At 41.5% G+C, this 17,563-nt stretch overlaps 1 protein-coding gene across 1 annotated transcript in view; it reads left to right on the top strand.

Moving 5' to 3' along the window:
• The first annotated feature begins 3,521 nt into the window (after window positions 1-3,521).
• The window catches only part of LOC108572211 (optomotor-blind protein), a 137,118-nt gene continuing 123,076 nt past the window's right edge, over window positions 3,522-17,563 (top strand). The window contains 2 exon segments of the mRNA XM_017934411.1: window positions 3,522-4,066; window positions 4,069-4,398. Coding sequence (XP_017789900.1) covers window positions 3,694-4,066; window positions 4,069-4,398 — 703 coding nt within the window. The 5' untranslated portion in view covers window positions 3,522-3,693.

Here is a 17,563-nt window from a genome sequence, read left to right as displayed (position 1 = left end):
TTTTCGACGAAATTCTCTGTGAATCTTTAGAGAGTCAAAAATATGCACAGATGGCAATGTGAAATCATTTTCATCAGATTTGCTATTTTCCGCTGTTTGGTGCGTGCTTGAAAATTCTAGAAATTCGAAATGTCGAAAGAATCGTAGCGCAAATAATTCGACTTTGTGACGATAAACGTAGTCGATGGCCGAAAACGTGAAGAGCCAGTCGAATCGATCGCAGTTCGCGGACTCTATTTACACTAGCCGCGCGATTCACAATGCGCGTCAACAGGCATTGACGTGGCTACCAAACGAATGCAAGTATCAAGGCTGATGTTTAGAAACGATGCGAATGTCAGTTATCGAATTACTTTTCCGTCGATGTTATACATGAATAGCTTCGAATGTCATAAAAATTATTATGAACTTAGAGCAAATTGTGTAAGATTTATGAATCTCTAGAAGAGAAATAATTTGTAACTATTTAGCAAAGGAGAAGATTCTTCCCAGAAAAGAATTCAGTCTGTTTCAACGAAGTTGATAAATTCTGGACTCAGAATTTTATCTTGGAAGGATTCCTCTTTTCTCCGAAAAATCTAACTTCTCCTTGGGTGTATTCCAAAAGCGTCACTAACTCCTAAACTATTTCGAACCGGTGGAATTCCAATCTCAAAACTCGAGAAATCGTCCAGTTTAATTCTCCCAATGAAAATCTCCACGAACAGGCCTGAAACCCCTTTGAAAAGAGGTTTCACGCGTCGCACGATCCAAAGCAAGCGCCGCGGGCCGATTTCCGCATCACGGCTATCGGCAGAAAGTGCTTCTGGAAATCACGGTGGGCCGGTGGAAAAGCCGCCGCGGATTTGGCAACACTGTGACGCGCTGGGCGTCTCGCCGACACTCGACGGCGCGAAGGACGCGCGGGGACCACACGACACGACGGCCTGGGCGAAAAACCGAGAGGCTTCGCGGCGGAGGTGGGGCGGAACCACGTTGGGGTGGGGTAATGTGCCGGTGAAACGCGCGAGACTGACGTGGAATCGTCTTTCGTGGGGGAACGTCACGTGACTGGCGGTAGTAGGGAGCGTTGGAAGCGGTGGGGAGCTGGTGGGCGTGACCAGTGGTTTCTCCTCCGTTGACGCACGGCGCAGGTCGGCTGTGAACACGAGACTCGACGCGGCGGGAGGGTGGGAGGCGAGGGGTGACGCTCGTGACGCTGGCTGCGCGAATTTTGGCACAGCTCGCGAAAATTTCTCACTCGGCTTTTCGCGGAAAACTCGGACGGCCTCTCGACACGGCCAATCGGTTTGAATTATGACTGATGAAGTGCTGTTCCGGATTAATGGAGAAAAGCGTGCAGGCGAATTCCTCTCTACCTCTACCTCTCTCTCTCTCTCTCTCTCTCTCTCTCTCTCTGTCATTCTCTGGCTGAGTTTAGCCGAGTTGAACGACAGAGGACTAAAATTGGAGACGTTGGAATTACTACGTGTGTAGACGTATTCTTCGTACTGTTGGAAATATTTGTCAACGTGGGTTAACGTGAATAACGAAAGGGAATTTGAGAAATATATCCAGAGCATATCTCCAAACGAAGAATTTCAACCAGCGAATTACGTGAAAGTTTCCACCTGAAGGTATTTAAGATCCCAAACTGTAATTAACTCTGGAACAGTACCACGAGCAGTCCCCCCGGCCGCCACCAGTCTCCCCCTCATTCAGAAAACCGGCAGGCTTTATCGCTCGTGGCCCGTGGTGGAACGCCGCGAAAATCCAGCGACGTGTCAATCGACGTGCATTCGCGTCGGCGAAGCTTCTCGCAACGTCTACTCCCACCGTTCACCCACATTCACCCCTACCAGCCGGCGAAGCTTCGGGAAGGGTGGTGTTAATGGGCGTACTCGCGGTTAACACCCTTATACTCAACGTGGTGGGGGTTTGCTGTGGGCCAGACAGAGGGGGGAATAGAGACGAGCGACAGAATCGAGCCACCAGACGAGGACAGAGAACGTCGGAAAAGGCGTCGAGAGCAACGCCGCTCGGATTGGCGCCGGAACGCCAATCCGAACAACGAGCGCTCATTATCGCCCGCTGTATATCGTGGTGGGGGGCCCGTAGACAGCTCTAGCTATCCTTCTCTAATTCCACGCTCCACTATATCCGTCCTTCTCCCACTCGGTGGTGCAGTGTCGACCAGGTTGTCTGGCAAGGTTCCCCCACCATTCGAGGCAGCTACGGTGTCAGGGGAAGGGAGGAGGAGCCCCTGCACCGTCTCAGTCTTCGCGTCGCTGCCCTCCAGCATTCACGCCTCCCGCGTCCGTTCGGCGGCGCAGGCACACTCCGCTCCGTGTCTCAACACACACACACACACAACACACACACACACACGCGCGCACACACACACTCACACCCAGCACACATACATAGGCACGCACACAGGCAGGGAAAGTACGTGTACCCACAGGCAAACACATATACATACGCGTGCACAACCGCCTCCGTCGCGCCACGCCGCGTACACACGCCCTGAATCCGGACGAGGACTTTAGCACACCAACACCTCCGCGGGAGGTGTGGGGGTGAGCCCCCAGAGGAGGTGTCAATCCTAGCGCTGCTCAGTGACCATCGCGGCGCCACCCAAGTAACACCTTTCGTCCGCTCTCCACGAGCCCTGGCCAGCAGCAGTGCACCACGGAACCCTCTCTCTCTCCGCGTCGCCTTTTTGCCGGCCGCGTAACCGCGCGCGGATCAGCGTCTCTCGAACTGTCCTCGTGCATATCCAGTGCGCGTCGTCCGTCGGATCGTAATCTTCCGATGGGCAAACAGGAGTCGTGTACATCATCGTACCGTTCGTTCGTTGCTCTTGTGTGAATGAAAAAAGTGAACAGTGAACGAGAAAACTACGGATTTCGTAATTTTCATCGACGTGCCGCCTGTTGTGACTACATTCGAGAAAAAAAAAAAAGAGAGAGAGATATATACGTAGTATATCTATCTATCTATGCATAGTGTGCTTCTTCGCGACGTGAATTAGTTAGCCGTTGATTTTCATTGAGCATTCTTCTTTGGTGATCTGTTTTTTCTATCGGGATATTAATATCGAGAAGAGGGATTGTACACGTACGATCTTCTTATTAAACAGTGGTTCGTTCGAGAACATTTTCGGGGGAAGATGAGGTGGCTCGCGACGGACCTCGATGGGGGCTCGCAGCGATCGTTCCCCAGCGAGCGCCTCGATTTCGCGTAGCCGAGAATCTCGAGCATGCACGAGATTCTACCGCGAGGGACGGACACCACGAGTGATACTACGGTCCAGTGAGAATAGTAAACTAGCATATCAAAGACGCGAGTGCGAAATAGTAGAGAGTAAAAACAAGTGCTGCACACCGATATTATCTACCCTATCGACGAGTGTGTTTCTCCTTTAAAAAAAGAAAAAAAAACAGACACGTTTAATAACATATACAGTGAGAACAAGCTGCGCAAAAAGACGCGAGTGCGAGCCATAGGACAAGTGACAAAAGAAAAGAACAAACAAAAAACAAAGAAGTACCAATCACTACGAAAAGGATCACTCTAAATATCTAGATATCTATAGCCGGAGGAAAAACTAAAAAAACAAGGGAAGTGCGTGAAAGTTCGAGTGCGTGAGAGGCTAAATTAAGGTTCATCGAAAGAGGAATCTCGCGTGACTCGGCCTATCCGCCCGTCTCGATGAGATTCGAACAAGACACAGCGTGCAGGGGTACCCACTGCGCCAGCACTCCGCAACCCTCCGCGCTGCAGCAGCGATCACGGCCCGAGGAGGTGGTGGAGGAGGAGCCCGTGGACTCCTCCGTGAAGGACATCGAGGGCCAGCGACGTAGACGAGAATTGGAGGCTAACGTGGTCGAGGGTGCAAACACGGGGCCGAGGGCCGAGGCGGGGGGGCCTGGGATGGCGTACCCCGCGTCAGCGACGGCTCTGAATCAGCACTCGGCCTTCGCCACCTCGATCGCTGGAACCCCATCCAGCAATCCGAACGGGCATATATCCGGCGGCCACCTGCCAGCGCCAGCCGCGCCAAGACCGACGGATTTCAGCGTATCCTTGCCACGACGCATCCACCGATATTAGGTGGCTCGTCGTCGCAGGGGAGCGGCTCACCGCCACCTGGAGGACCAGGAAGCCCGGCGGCAGCGCCGGAAACGCCGCCACCTTTGCCAAGTCAGAGGGAATTGTCGCATCCGTCCTCGGCGGTGGCTGCGGCGAGTTACTTCAGCGCTGCCGCGCTGGCCGCGGCTGGGTTTTACAATCCGGCGGCACATCTGCCGGCTACTAGCTCGCCTGGACCGACGGCACATCATCTTCAGGGAAAAGGGATTCTCAGCGGTGCGCATCATCATCCACATCTGAACCCGCACGGCCTCACGCCGCCAGGTGAGAGAGAACGTTCGAGGAGAACAGTGTATTCTTCTAGGGAAATTCGAAGGAAGCGTGTTGTTCACGACAGTGTTGTGGTGGTAGGTTTTCTTTGAAGTGAGTTGATGTCGAGAGGAGTTTTGTAGGAATGTTTGCTGAGTAGTGGTTTGATAACGTTTCGAGGGGATAGAGTTGTTTATTGTTGAGCAGTGAGTTGACGTTGAGCGGAATTCTACAGAGTTGTTCGTTGATCAGTGATTTAGCATTAATTCAAGAAGATAGAGTTGTTGGTTGATGTGCTAAAATAGGGCTATCGGTTTCTCAACGTTGATTCGAGTTGTATAGGAATGGTTGCTGACGAATGGTTCAAAGTTGATTCAGATTCTGTAGGATTGTTGACCGAGTGGGGTTGAATCGAAGTTAGGTTAGGAAGATGAATTTAAGCTTCCAGGAATGTTAGTTGATAAATCATTCAGTGTTGATTGCAATTGTTGACAAACCGTGTGAAAATAATGTCTGAAAGTATATCATCTACGTACAATGTGTAATAGGAACTGTAAAAGAGATTTAGAGGAGTGATTGTAAGACTATAAGTTTGAAGTACAGGAAATAGGATTTTGGCACTGATGAAGATTATCGTTTTACATAGAATTAGCAAAAGAACGAGCAAAATGGAACGTTGAATAGCGTATGGATCAATATTAGTTTCATATAGGATACAATCCTTAGAAAATAATGTAGCAGAATGTTGAATTATTAGTGATTGTGTGCTCGCATTGTCGAGAAATATTTGATTAGAAAAAATTTAGCGAAGATTAAGAAATACAAAGTGTCAAATACGTTTCGCAGAACTTTCACTTTAATAGCGGTTAAAAATCATGTAATTATATATGGTAGAATACAGAATCATGTCTGATTTACTCTGTCCAATTGGTCTTATGTGAAATCTGCTACTTAAAGCTATATTTGCCGTATTGCATCAAAGTTTACTATAATATTCCACTCATAGTTAAAATAGTGACGTTCTAAATAGCGACGTTTTAAATAGGAAACGTCAGTTCAAAGCGCAATTAACTTTCTTGAAGCAAATTAGAGTGCTCGAGCTGCGTTTAGGCCTCGAATTGAGCCTCCATTCAGGAATCTCCAGGCCTGTCCAGAGTAAAACAGGTTGTTTCGTTGATAAGCGAATCGTAGAATCTGATAAACATCTCGTTCCTCCGCAAAAAGCCCCGTTGATCAGATGAATCAGGTGTTGGGACAAATAGAGCTTGTTGATCTTACCGCTGTGAACCAGTAGAATCTAAATTGAGACGTAAAACCTACGTCCGCCAGTAGTTTAATTCAACCTTCGAGCGTTACAGAGAATGAAATCTTCGTGCACGAACGCTAGAATTCTTGTTCCAAATAGTTTCGAGTAGCGTTCGTGCTTACGTTGCTCGTAGAATTCGGTGAACAAGTTGTTCACAGGTGAAATCGTACCGAACCACGCCGAATAGGTTGCTTTAGTTACAAAATGAAAACTGGAAGAATTTCTTTTAGGTTAAGTTGACACAAATTTGGTGGAAAACGTTGTTTTTGCTGAACGATTGAGCAAAGTGACTTGTGACTGGCTGAAATATTTTTTAAGGGAGTGGAATGGAACTATTTTCTTAGGATTACTGCGAATCTTCTAGAAATCTCCATGGAGATTTTCAATCTTCAAAGTTTTCTGTTGTTAAGTAAAGAAAATTGTTAGATGACACTGTTGGAGAGGTGAAGTGTATATTTGGAGATGAATAGTGCAGAATTTTTGAGAATTTTACAGAAAATTTCAATATAACATACAAATTATTGTGACACTTTACTAAAATTTCATATTTTTCAAGTTACAAAATTGCAAGATTTTCTATTGTGCTCAAAATTCATTTTTAGTGCTCTAATTTATATATTGCTGCTTCTTCAAATTTGAAAATTTAAAAATTCCCGAAAACTTCTATGTCAGAATATGTCTTTTTCTAAATTCCTGTCATTTCACTTCCTCTTCCTCTTTTATCTTAAATTTCCACTTTGAAACAACTTCAAAATTTTCCTCCGCATAAAGAAAATCATTAATTACACTCCCAAATAAATTCACGGAACTCCCAATTTCTTGTCCCATATAAAAAAATTCCAAAACTTCGAATGTTCTCAGGTCTCGCCTATCATTTCCCAAAGAGAAAATCAAGATTTCCTATGAAACGAAAAAATTCAAATAATCGTTCAGCCTCCATTGGTTGTCTCTTAAACTTCCATTGCTCAAAAAATCTTGAAGTTGTACGCCGAACGATCCAGAAATTATGATTAATCGGGCCACTAAAGCGGTCGATTCGCTTCAAAGCGGCGGCGGCTGCGGAAAAATCGGCCGGCCACTTAATTATCGTGTCTCAGCCGGTGTTTTACGAGCGATACCGTCGAACTTGTTGCGCGCGGTTTCTGCAAAGCGTCGCGTATTCCTTCCTCGCACTTTCTCCGCGGCTTTCCGCGGCCTCCTCGATTATAGAAATCGCAGCCTCCTCTGTTCCGATCTGCTCGAGATGCGCGTCTAACGATGCAAAAGAGATTGGAAGACGGACGTCTTCCCTGCCAATGGCGAACCGTTTCCATACTTTATTCATACATTTATTCGCCCAGACGACGTTCGATCGGTCTGTTCAGCGTGTTTTAGACAGCTTACCTGGCTGTCAGTTGTTCTCGAAGACATTGTTAGGTGTTCAGGTGTTGAATCAAAGATTTCCAAGGATTGATGGAAGAGGAACTTTCTTGGAAGTTTGTGGAAAGTGCCGTTCGTGTGTTGTTTGAGGAATGGAAGGGTTGAATTGCTGTTTGAAATGGATATTTCCTTAGTTGAGGGAAAATTAACGTGCGAATGGAAGGATGGTGAGAATTTTTTACTTAAAAATTTCAGTAAAGTTAAAGAGTGTTGTTTGAAGACACGAATTTTCTGTGAGAATAGAGATTCTAATTAAATTTCGAATCATCGAATCGTTGGTGACAGAATTTTTATAGAGCTCCAGAGTGTGCTAGAGTGATGTGAAAATGTGATAAAAATGAGTTAGAAATTTACAGATCTGTTGTTTGGAGATTTTGTTAAAACAATAGTTAAGAGTAAATACAATTTATAGTAGGTTGGTTGATTTTTAGAAAACTTGATTTCACACTGAATAGATCAGAATTGTTCATTTGCTGCTATTTTCTGTCAAGAATGATCAGAAACGCAATTCTGACCATTCAGCAACTTCAAACTTGACACACCACAACTTCTGCAATTATTTTTGCCGCAGAAATTACTCGAAATCTCATAATTTTCGAAGAAATTCAAAATTTGATATCGGAAAAATTAACGTAGTTAGTTTAACTCCATAGAAAACTACTTTCCCCTCTCGTCGAATGCCTTTGTTTTAAAGTTGCCCAACAATTCATCTATTCGATCATAAGTTTACGCTTTCCATCGCCAATTAATACAATCGATGTCGAAGGGAAAGTTCATCAACGCCTCGATCATAAGCTCGCGTTTCTTTTCGCCACGACTGCAATTAAAATGAAATTAAAGCGGAAACGCGACGAGTCATGGGAAAATTCGCCCATCCCTCGATCATAAGCAGTCGATTTTAAAGCGAAATCAGGGCTGAAGCTCTTGCTTCGTTGAGTCGATGATTCATCGGCTTTTGTGATCGCGAAATGTCGCATTTCATTTCAATGATCCTTTATGAAAATTAAACTTGACGGGGAGCTTGCGTTTTTTCGCGTCGATCGTCGATAAAATTTTCGCTTCCAGTTGCGAAAACTGAGACAGAAAATTGGAGAAATGAATTGACAGCTACAAAGTGGGTCTAAATATTCCTCGAATCTCAATTTTGTGACTTTAGGGGGAAGTTCTTAGCGTGGACTGTCAGTGTAATACAAAATGGAAGCTCAGGCTGATCCGTGACGATCTTGCTTGAAAACTATTCAAAATTCTGAATTTTCAACCTGTTTTCTTTCATCAATCGTTGCATTATTTTCGAAAGCAAAAATTCTCAGGATTTCATATTAACAAATAATTAATTCAAAATTATTTAGAAAATGATTATCCTCGTTTTCACACAAAATGGAAGCTCATAAAATTCACAGTATTACGTTCTTGTCGTTAAGTATCACAAAACTCGAAAAAAGCTACTGAAAATTATTTCAGAATTCGTCAGAACGATATCACAAATTTTCCTTAATTCTAAACACCATTTTTTTACGTCCACCTAATTCAACACAGAGCTTCGCAAATCCACTCAAAACAGTTCAGAGACTTGCGAAAGTTCGTCAGAAAAATGTCGCGATTCTATATACATACGTCCACTCGATCACCGCAAAATGGAGGCTGGTACTTTCTCACTAATCAACAATCCAAGCTCGAGAATAGTTGAGGGAAAAAGGAGGAATTCTGAAGCTTCGAGACAAAGATCTGGTGTCTCGCTGGTTGTGTCCTGGCGCGGTGCCATCGTCGACCGGAAACGCGCTCAGTTTCCGCGTCTCGCGCATCTTACGCAACGCGGCCGACGGAAAAAGTCTGGAAAAGCGGCGCTTTTGTCACCGGCCACGCGACTGGACATTGTCCGCCGTGATGAAACGCGGCTAATTAGAGCCTTTTAATTACCCTTCTCGCTTGATTCCACTGTCACATTACCGAAAGTCTCTGCAAACACCGAAGAATATCGAAAAATAATTCTTCGATGATATTTTCTTTAATTTCTTTAACAATTTAATTCGAATTTTTATTAAAGAAGTTGGTAAAATTATTTTGGAAAAAGTTCAACGACAATTCAGTTGATTTTCTGAACAGAGAATTTTAGAAAATGCTGAAATAATAGATGAAATAGTAATTCGATGATTTTATGCTAAGAAGTTTATCGTAAAGCACTTCGAAAAGAAGTTTCTTGTAGCTTTACAATTTTTTACCGTTTCTTCGGTGTCGAATGGGGCTGACAGGGTCGAAGAGCGCAAAGAATTCTTGGCGCGTTTCTTTGGCGCAATGTCGGCCATGTTGTTAGGCGGTTGGCGCATTCTGGTCGTCGCCGTTCAACGGATACTCTATTCAATCTGACAAGAAACCATCTCACTTCTCATTTGTAGGAATAAGAATCGAGAACGACGTTGAACAAAAATATATCTTCAGTGAATTCCAAAATTCAGCCACTTTTTTCCAAGGAATATTCTTTTACTTGGAAAAACTCGAAATTACTCGAACGTATTCTTACAAAGAGTTATTTGTTCAATATAAATAAGTAAAAAATTGACTCTAATACAAGTGAAAAAAGAATTTTTTCAATATCCGACGAAAAATTAGCCACGTTATTGCAACGAAAATTGTTCAACAGCAACGAAGTGCAATTTCTGTTAAATTTAAAAAATACAATTGTCAAGATTATTCAACGAAGGAGTATTTTTATCAATGCCGAAGAAAGAAATGAAACTTCGAACTTTTAAGTGTAATACAAGCAAATAAGAGGAAACTTCAAGCTTCTAAATTTGCAACAATTTCCGTCGACTCTTCGTCAGTGGCAAAGTGTGATACGATACAAGGAAAAAGAAGAAGCTCGAAGCTTCGAAATTACGCGAAAAGTGAGTTTACCACGGGGAAAGTTGAACGTTCGAAGATCGTCGGGTCCGATCGAATAGATCATACACCGGTGAAAAAGAGTCGATCGGTGGCCGGTCGTTCGAGATCCATTAGCTTGAGCAGCGCATAGATAAAAAAAGCTGTCAACGGCGGGAGAATTAAGCAGTGCTATCTCCATAAATCTCTGCCGGAGAAACTGTGAATTAATCCAACGCGCTGATAGCCATCGCGGGTCACAAGCCGCGGTTCTGCCTCAACAGGATGATTAACAGCTCCTCCGGCCGTTCCAGAACTTGGAAACCGTCCTAAGAATAATACCAGAAAACCGTGAGGACGTGTACAGAGTTCTATGACTGCTTCTAGCGCAGCCTAAACCTGGAAACGTCGAAGAAAATATCGCTATAAACATTTTCGGGACATTTTTTAAACATTCCCTTGGAAATTTCTTGCGTGATAATTGAGCACCTGACGTTAGACGAAAGGAAAAGTTTATTCTATTAGAAAATAGCGGTGGAGAGACGATAAGATCGGAATTGTGGCCTGGAGAGTGAAGGTTCATAGGAAAAATTGATCGCGGTGGTAATGGATCACGACTCTGGCGATAAATCGATCGATTTGCTGTGGGAATTGTTGAGAGAGGTGTGGTGATCGAGTTTTGCGGGATCGAGATTTTATCAATTGTGGTGGATTAAAGTGATTGTTCGATTCGAAGAGAAAATGTGGATACCTATTAGAAGGGGTTTCTTTCAGGGTAGGAATTATGATGCGATTTAGTGGCTAGAAGAATATTCTAGTTTAAGAAGAATTATTTTGCGAGAAGTTTTTCGATTTTATGCAGGATTTAGGTCGTTTATGGGTGAAATTTTTCGAAAGATCAACGCTGGAATTATTAGAAAAAAATGATTACAAGAATTGACGTTTTGGGAGAAACTTTTGCAGTCGAAGTTGTGTGACTTTTTGCAATTGAAATTCAGAAAATGAAACAGAATGTAAATTGCTCGTTTATTCGTGAGAAATATGCAGTTGAAATTAGTAGAAGTGGAGGGAATTGAAAGTTTGAAATTAATTCGTGGCATTCGAAATCCGGAAAATTTAGTAGAGTCTTCTAAGATATTCTGAAAATGTCGAAGACGAATGAATGTTAGGAATCGTAGTAATTCTACTTTTTAACGAGTAAATTATTCATAAGTAGTGGCAATTAGAGCGATAAATGTGGTTCAAAAGCGGCGCAATTATTCTAATTACCTTAAGAATCTCCTCACTTAGGCGATCGCTTTGACTAATACATATTTCCACCGTATACATCTCCAAACTTAAAAGGATAAGATTTTCATATGCATTTCATTCCTGAAACCTGTCGATTTAGATGGAAAATCGTTCAAAACTCACTGAACTCGGCGAAAAAGAAAGAATTCAATATTTATTACTGAAATTCTTTATCATTTGAACACTCAAGGATACAACTAATTCATTCCGATAATGAAATATTCTTTTTAACCTTTCAAATTGAAGACAAACATTGACAGAAACAACTGAATATTTTTTCCTCGCAGAATATTACCTACTCTACTTGCCAGAAAAATAGTTTTAGAATATTATTATCGAATCCAACGAATATATCTAACGTAAACCTTTCGATTAAAAAAAAAAAAAGGAAGAAAACTTAAAACCTCACAACAGAAGAAACAATTCAATCTTTAATCCCCGTAATTCAACAAAATCTTCCTTCTTCCTTTTTCCGAGAACAAAATGGTAAATTGTTTTGAACCTTCAACTTTAAAAGAAGAAGTAGTATCGTTCCCAAAAACAGAATTGTCAATTTTTTTTCAATCTTGCAAATATCGCTAAAAATCTCACAAAAGGAGAAACAATTCAGTCTGCAATCTCCATCACGCGAAAACTCCTCTCTTTATTGAAAAAGAAAGAAAGAAAAGAGAAAAGCAGAAGGTTCACGTGACGGCTGCACAAAGGGACGATGATTCGTGCCGATTTCCGGCGATCTGGATCGTGCGCGCGGCGATCAGCGTGGCTGTATAACTATCGTTCGCATGCTGCCGCGTGTCACGCTACTCCGCGTGAAAAAGCGAATCGGCTTGCGGAGAGAAACGATTTTCAGCCGGCCGCCGCTGCTTTCTTATCTGACATCTCGTTATTACACGCGTCCACCTCATCCGTTGCAACTAGTTATTCCCTTCGTTAACTTCAACGATGAATTAATTCTCCGTGCCCGTTGACACGCGTTGTCTTTTAACGCGTCTTGAAAACCGGCAAAGGGAACAGTTGGGTCTCGAGAACCGGCAATTCCACGGAATTCCAGGATGCTCTACGGTTCAAGTGGTTTGCGGTGAGGACAAGGTGTCGAAGTCTTAAGAGACAGTCCCTATCGATCTCTCTCAATCTTACTTCTGGTTCAATTGATTTTCGAGTAGAATAGAGAAACTTCGAGGGTGAGGAATTTTTTCTTTCGTGTTTAAGCGATGTTCGATGGTACAATTTTCTGATACCTTTTGTGACTTATTTTGGAATTCATAGTCGAAGGATTTTTATTTTGCGCGGGAAAAATAATCGTCCGATTTTTATATTGAATTTGTTGGCAATTTATTTAAATTGTTTTTTTTTTTTTCTTCAAATATTGTTCTTTGTTTAATTCTTTTTAATAGGTGAACTTTGGAGAATTCTTGTTCCTCAAGTGTAGAAGTTTGTAAGGATATTTAGGTCACTTTAGTTAATGGAATGAAATAGTAGCTTCGTATTTGAGAATTTAATGCAGGTGATATATCTGGAAGAATTTCTGTTTGTTTAATAAACAAATGTACGGTACATCGATCGAGTCTTTCAATATTGTTATTCGTTTAACTAATTTTTAATTATGGAAAATGTAGGATTTAGTGCCTTTAAAATGTTCCTCGTTTAATTGGCTAGAAGAAGAGCATATAACGACTCACTAAAAAGAAAATTTTATTTTACAATTCGCAAATGAAAATCCAAACAATGCTTCAATTAAGTCCTCGAAACTCAATAAAGTATAAGAAGTTCCATAGTTTGATAATTCTCTTAGATCTACTACAAGGAATTTCTTTTCAGAAAAGTCCTTCACAAAATTTCCCTTAAAAAATTCTTCTTTAAAAATACTGATATAAACGAAACATTGACTAACTCTCTGAAAGTAAGTAGTTACTTATTGAATCGACCAGTAAGACATAAATGTATGTGTGACATCTAATACGTTTGTTGTGAAAATCTGTGCAGTTCTTGTTATGGCCAAAGAAAATGTAACAATCACGAGGCAGAGACCGATCGATTTTGGCAGGCATGTGTGGACGGCAAATTTTCTTGCTCCCGTCTGTGGAGTTTCCCTCGCCTCTTAAATTGCAGCCAGTTTGCATTCCCCGACGCGGCTCTCCGGCCGAGTATCTCGAGACGTGCGAAGAATATCCGTCGACGAAGAGCCGCGCGATGCTCGTTCGAAGGCGATAGGCGCGAAGCGTGCTCCTAAAGCGCGGAGACTTTATTGATCGTTTGTTGTCGCCAAACTCGCGCTACCGCCGCTAGCAAATGCAAAATACACCCTTCTCCATTTTTCCCCCCCGACTCTATCTCTCGTATCCTGAAAATTGAACAATTTCCACAGCTTTTACTTTCAACGAGAGAGAAAAATTTTCTCGAAATTTCAGATTATTTCAGGATAAGACTCTTTAAGACTAGTAAAAATGGTAAATAAATATTCTACGTTAAGATCTACTTAAAATTTTCTCAGTTTTCGTAGTAAATAGTGTGTTAAATGATTGATAATAGCTACAGTGGTTTAGAAGACTATTCAACCCCGAGTTTCCTCGAAAATTGTCACGGCAGCATATCCCCCGATATGTCAACTCTTTAAGTTCATTAAAATTGCACATTAAACACCTTAGGGACCATCTTAGATATTTTAATATTTTATTTATTCAAACTTTTCTCATTTTTCACGGTACAGAGCGTGTTACATAATTCATAGACGCTGTTGTCGGAAGAAAAGGGTTAGTAGTATGGTTTAGAAAGCTATACAACGGCGAATTCTTCGAAAAGCTGCACGGTAGCGCTTTTCTCCGGCACGTCACCGTTAACCGGCGATCCGTCATTGTTATTGGCCGTCTTTCCCGTCATTTCTCGGCCTCTTCCTCTTTTCTATCCGGGCTGCCAGCCAACTGACCGCGGCCCAGCGGCGATTAATCTCGCCAAGGGCATGACCGACGTTCGCCGCATTCGAAATTCGCGCCGCGTCGCTCGCCCCGTAACCCGTGGTCCTGGAGAAAACGGCCGGATTGAGGAAAACGGGCATGGAGAACGGGAAAAATAGACACGGTGTCGCGAAACCACCGATTCGATCTATTTTCAATCATTTCTGCTGAGAGAAAGAGCAGGTTAAACATGTGCAGCAATATTTTGTTCCACGAGCCTCCATTTTGAAGACAATTCACCTGCTAATTAAGTATATTCTTCGATTTTTAAAAGTGCACATAGTCCACGATGAGTTTTATAGTAAGAAGTTTTTGCAAAAATTATTACTCATTACAAAGAGTTAAAATTCTTACCTTAAATACAGTTTTCGTATATATAAATAATAATTTTTCAAGGTATTTAATAAGTTCATCGTGATTTATTAAACTTATCGCACACATAACAAGTGTTCTGGTATTTATGAATAGCATTGTGTATTAAATATGTAAGAGAAAATTTAATTTGGATTTTAAGGAGTGTTTTTGAGGTTAGAAATACTATTTAGATTGTATTCATTCGTTTTTGGTCAATCAGTTTTAGAAAATTCTAAGTTGCTTACTATTCGAAATTGTTTGAACGACCCTTTCATTATATTCGAGTTTGAATTTAGGCGCCATTGTAGCCGTGGTCACATGACCGCCACGCATCTGCGTAGATTTCTTAATTGCGGTGTTTAGACGCGAAGTATACGAAGCAGAGGTGACATAGGTTAGTGTTGTGCTCGTGGAAGTTCAGTCGCGTTTACTAATTAGTTTGATCGTGTTGATCAGAGCGTATCAGTGAAAATAGTGCGAAGTTGGGAATGTATAAGCTGTCGTGTCGCGCAAAATTTAGGTAAACAATCTTTTCTGTTAACGTTAAGAAGTTTTCTCTATCTTTATCTCACCCGTGATTCTTCCATATCGATTGCATGTTGATTTCACGAGCCTTTTTCACAATACCATTTCATTCGAAATAATCAAACTAATCGCAGAATACATCTTACGACAAAGAAAGGTACAAATAGCGTAAATATTCTCTCGAAATCAATCGAGTTCGTTTAATGGCAGTGAAGAGGTTCGTGAAATCGATATTCGATCTTCGATGCCGGACAGTTTTACAGTGAAGTGTCGAAAGAGCGTAGGGATGCGACAAAAAACGAAGTGCAGTGTTTTTTCGTTCATTTTTTTCACGGTGAAATCGCGGCGAATCGAGTCGTGTACAGTTCGAGACACCCTGTATCCCGCGACGGGGCAAAAATAAAAACGATCGACCGATAGAAAGCTGCGCAATTAATGGCGGTCGGTATTGTAGTCCACGCTTCCAAGTGAAATTTGCCCGGATAAAAAATGGAACGATCGTTTATCGAGACTAACCGTTCGATTTTCCCTCTTCGACGCGATTCACCCGGAAAATCGTTGCTACTATCGCCACTGATCGACGTTTTACTATTGATAATTGCGAGATTGGAAATTTAATCGCTCGAATCCCGCGTAAATTATCCCCTTTCAATTTTTCGTTCAACTGTCACGTGATATCTAGTTGAAAAGTTCTTCCCAATCGTGTTAAATAATTACTCGAATTATTTTAATTCGATCGCACATGAGTGAAATACGAGCAGATCTTATCTTTAATTGTTAATTTGTTATACTCGAAAAATTTGTTTATATCATCAACTCGAATGGTAAAGTAGCCTAATATGAGACCCGAGCATATCTCCGTTGCAGAACTCTTGAATGTCGTAGCGGTGCTGTTTTGTTTCGTAATTAACCGCGTTAATTATCAAATTGAAATCGATCAAGCGTCTTCAACAAGCGTGTTTGTGCAATACGTCGCAGAAAGTTTTTCGCGTGGTTCGATTAAATTAACAAATACCTCGAAAATAGTCAGTTTATAATCATTTTCACAAACACCGTTGTACAGTGCTTACTAGTTGCGTGTCGTTAAATAACGAAGACTTAATCTCGAAGCTACTCGGAAGTTCCTATTATAAGAAGAGTCTCATATTAGGTACCCAATTTTGTTTTAGCGTACAGTGTTGCCGGTGAGCCCGCGAAGTCTGCGGCGCTGAAGAAACAGATTTAATATGCCCAGTGTGTGAAAAAAGACGGAAAAAATAGTTTTCTCATATTAGGAACCCATTTTTTGAATCTGTGCATAATTTTTCCTTTTTATTTTATTACGAAAGAACCGAGTTTTCTTTACTGTACATTCCAGTACCTTACAGAAGGATACACAATCATACTTTTAAAACATGTATCGAATTTTAATAAAACTGTTCTTAGTCGACAGTTACGACTTCTTTAACACGTTAAGCGCCATGTCAGTCATCGGTGACTGACAGTATACTTTTCGTTCGGGCCGCGTCAGTCACCGTTGACTGACGATGTACAATTTAAAAAATTATATTCCTCTATTGATAAATTTTAAATAATTTCGAGATCATAAAAGAACGTACCTAAATATTACTTGTTACCAAAAAAAAAATTTTAACGACTATTATTAAAACACATTCAGTCTTATCACAACCTTACACGGATCTCCGGCCGCCAGCATATCGGTGAAATCGAATATCGTGGGCTAAACGGAAAGGAAAACAGGCTTGGCGCTTAACGTGTTAAGAAATGGGTCTCATATTGGGCAACGTTACCCTACCTGTGCTAATTTCCATTTTATCAGTCCCGGATATTAACCCCTTAACGCACAGTTTTTTTGAAAAAAACCGGCCAAAAAAAATCAATTTTTTTAATGTAAAAAAAACAAACTTTAGAACATCGACATCCTCAAAGGTTTCCATTTGTTATCACTCCTGATTCAACTTTTCTTTTAGTGGACAATTTCGATATACTGCGCTTTTGTTCCATGGAAAAAGGCTATATTTTATTTTCGAATAAATAAGTATTATAGCTTACAATCCTATGTAAATGATAAATATCAATAACACGATTCTTTTTCTTAGCTTTCACATTGTTATTTTCAATTCTCGAATATATTCGAGTGTGAAAAATTATAGCAGCATCAAATACAACGCCGCTCGAATTATCTCGAGTGTGCACAGTTTGGCCTGTTTAGCGCGCTCGAATTAACTCGAGCGTGCAAGTTAAGGGGTTAACTTCTTTCGATAATTACTCGTCGTGGTCCTTTTCATTTCCGACTGTTTTAATTTAATTGTACAAGACGAAGGAACCGGTGTGTATATTTTATCTTCGGTTATTAATTCAATTACACTTGTACCTATGCTACAAGAATTTGTTTATCTCGTTTCCAGGTGATTCGTGAGTCGAAATACAGTATGTCACCGTTATTTCTTAAATATTTATTGCAATTTTATCACCGACC

This window comes from Habropoda laboriosa, unplaced genomic scaffold (genome assembly GCF_001263275.1).
Source record: "Habropoda laboriosa isolate 0110345459 unplaced genomic scaffold, ASM126327v1 scaffold65, whole genome shotgun sequence".
Lineage (NCBI taxonomy): Eukaryota > Metazoa > Arthropoda > Insecta > Hymenoptera > Apidae > Habropoda > Habropoda laboriosa.
Note: the sequence above shows the minus strand (reverse complement) of the source record. Positions and strands in the feature narration are given on the sequence as shown.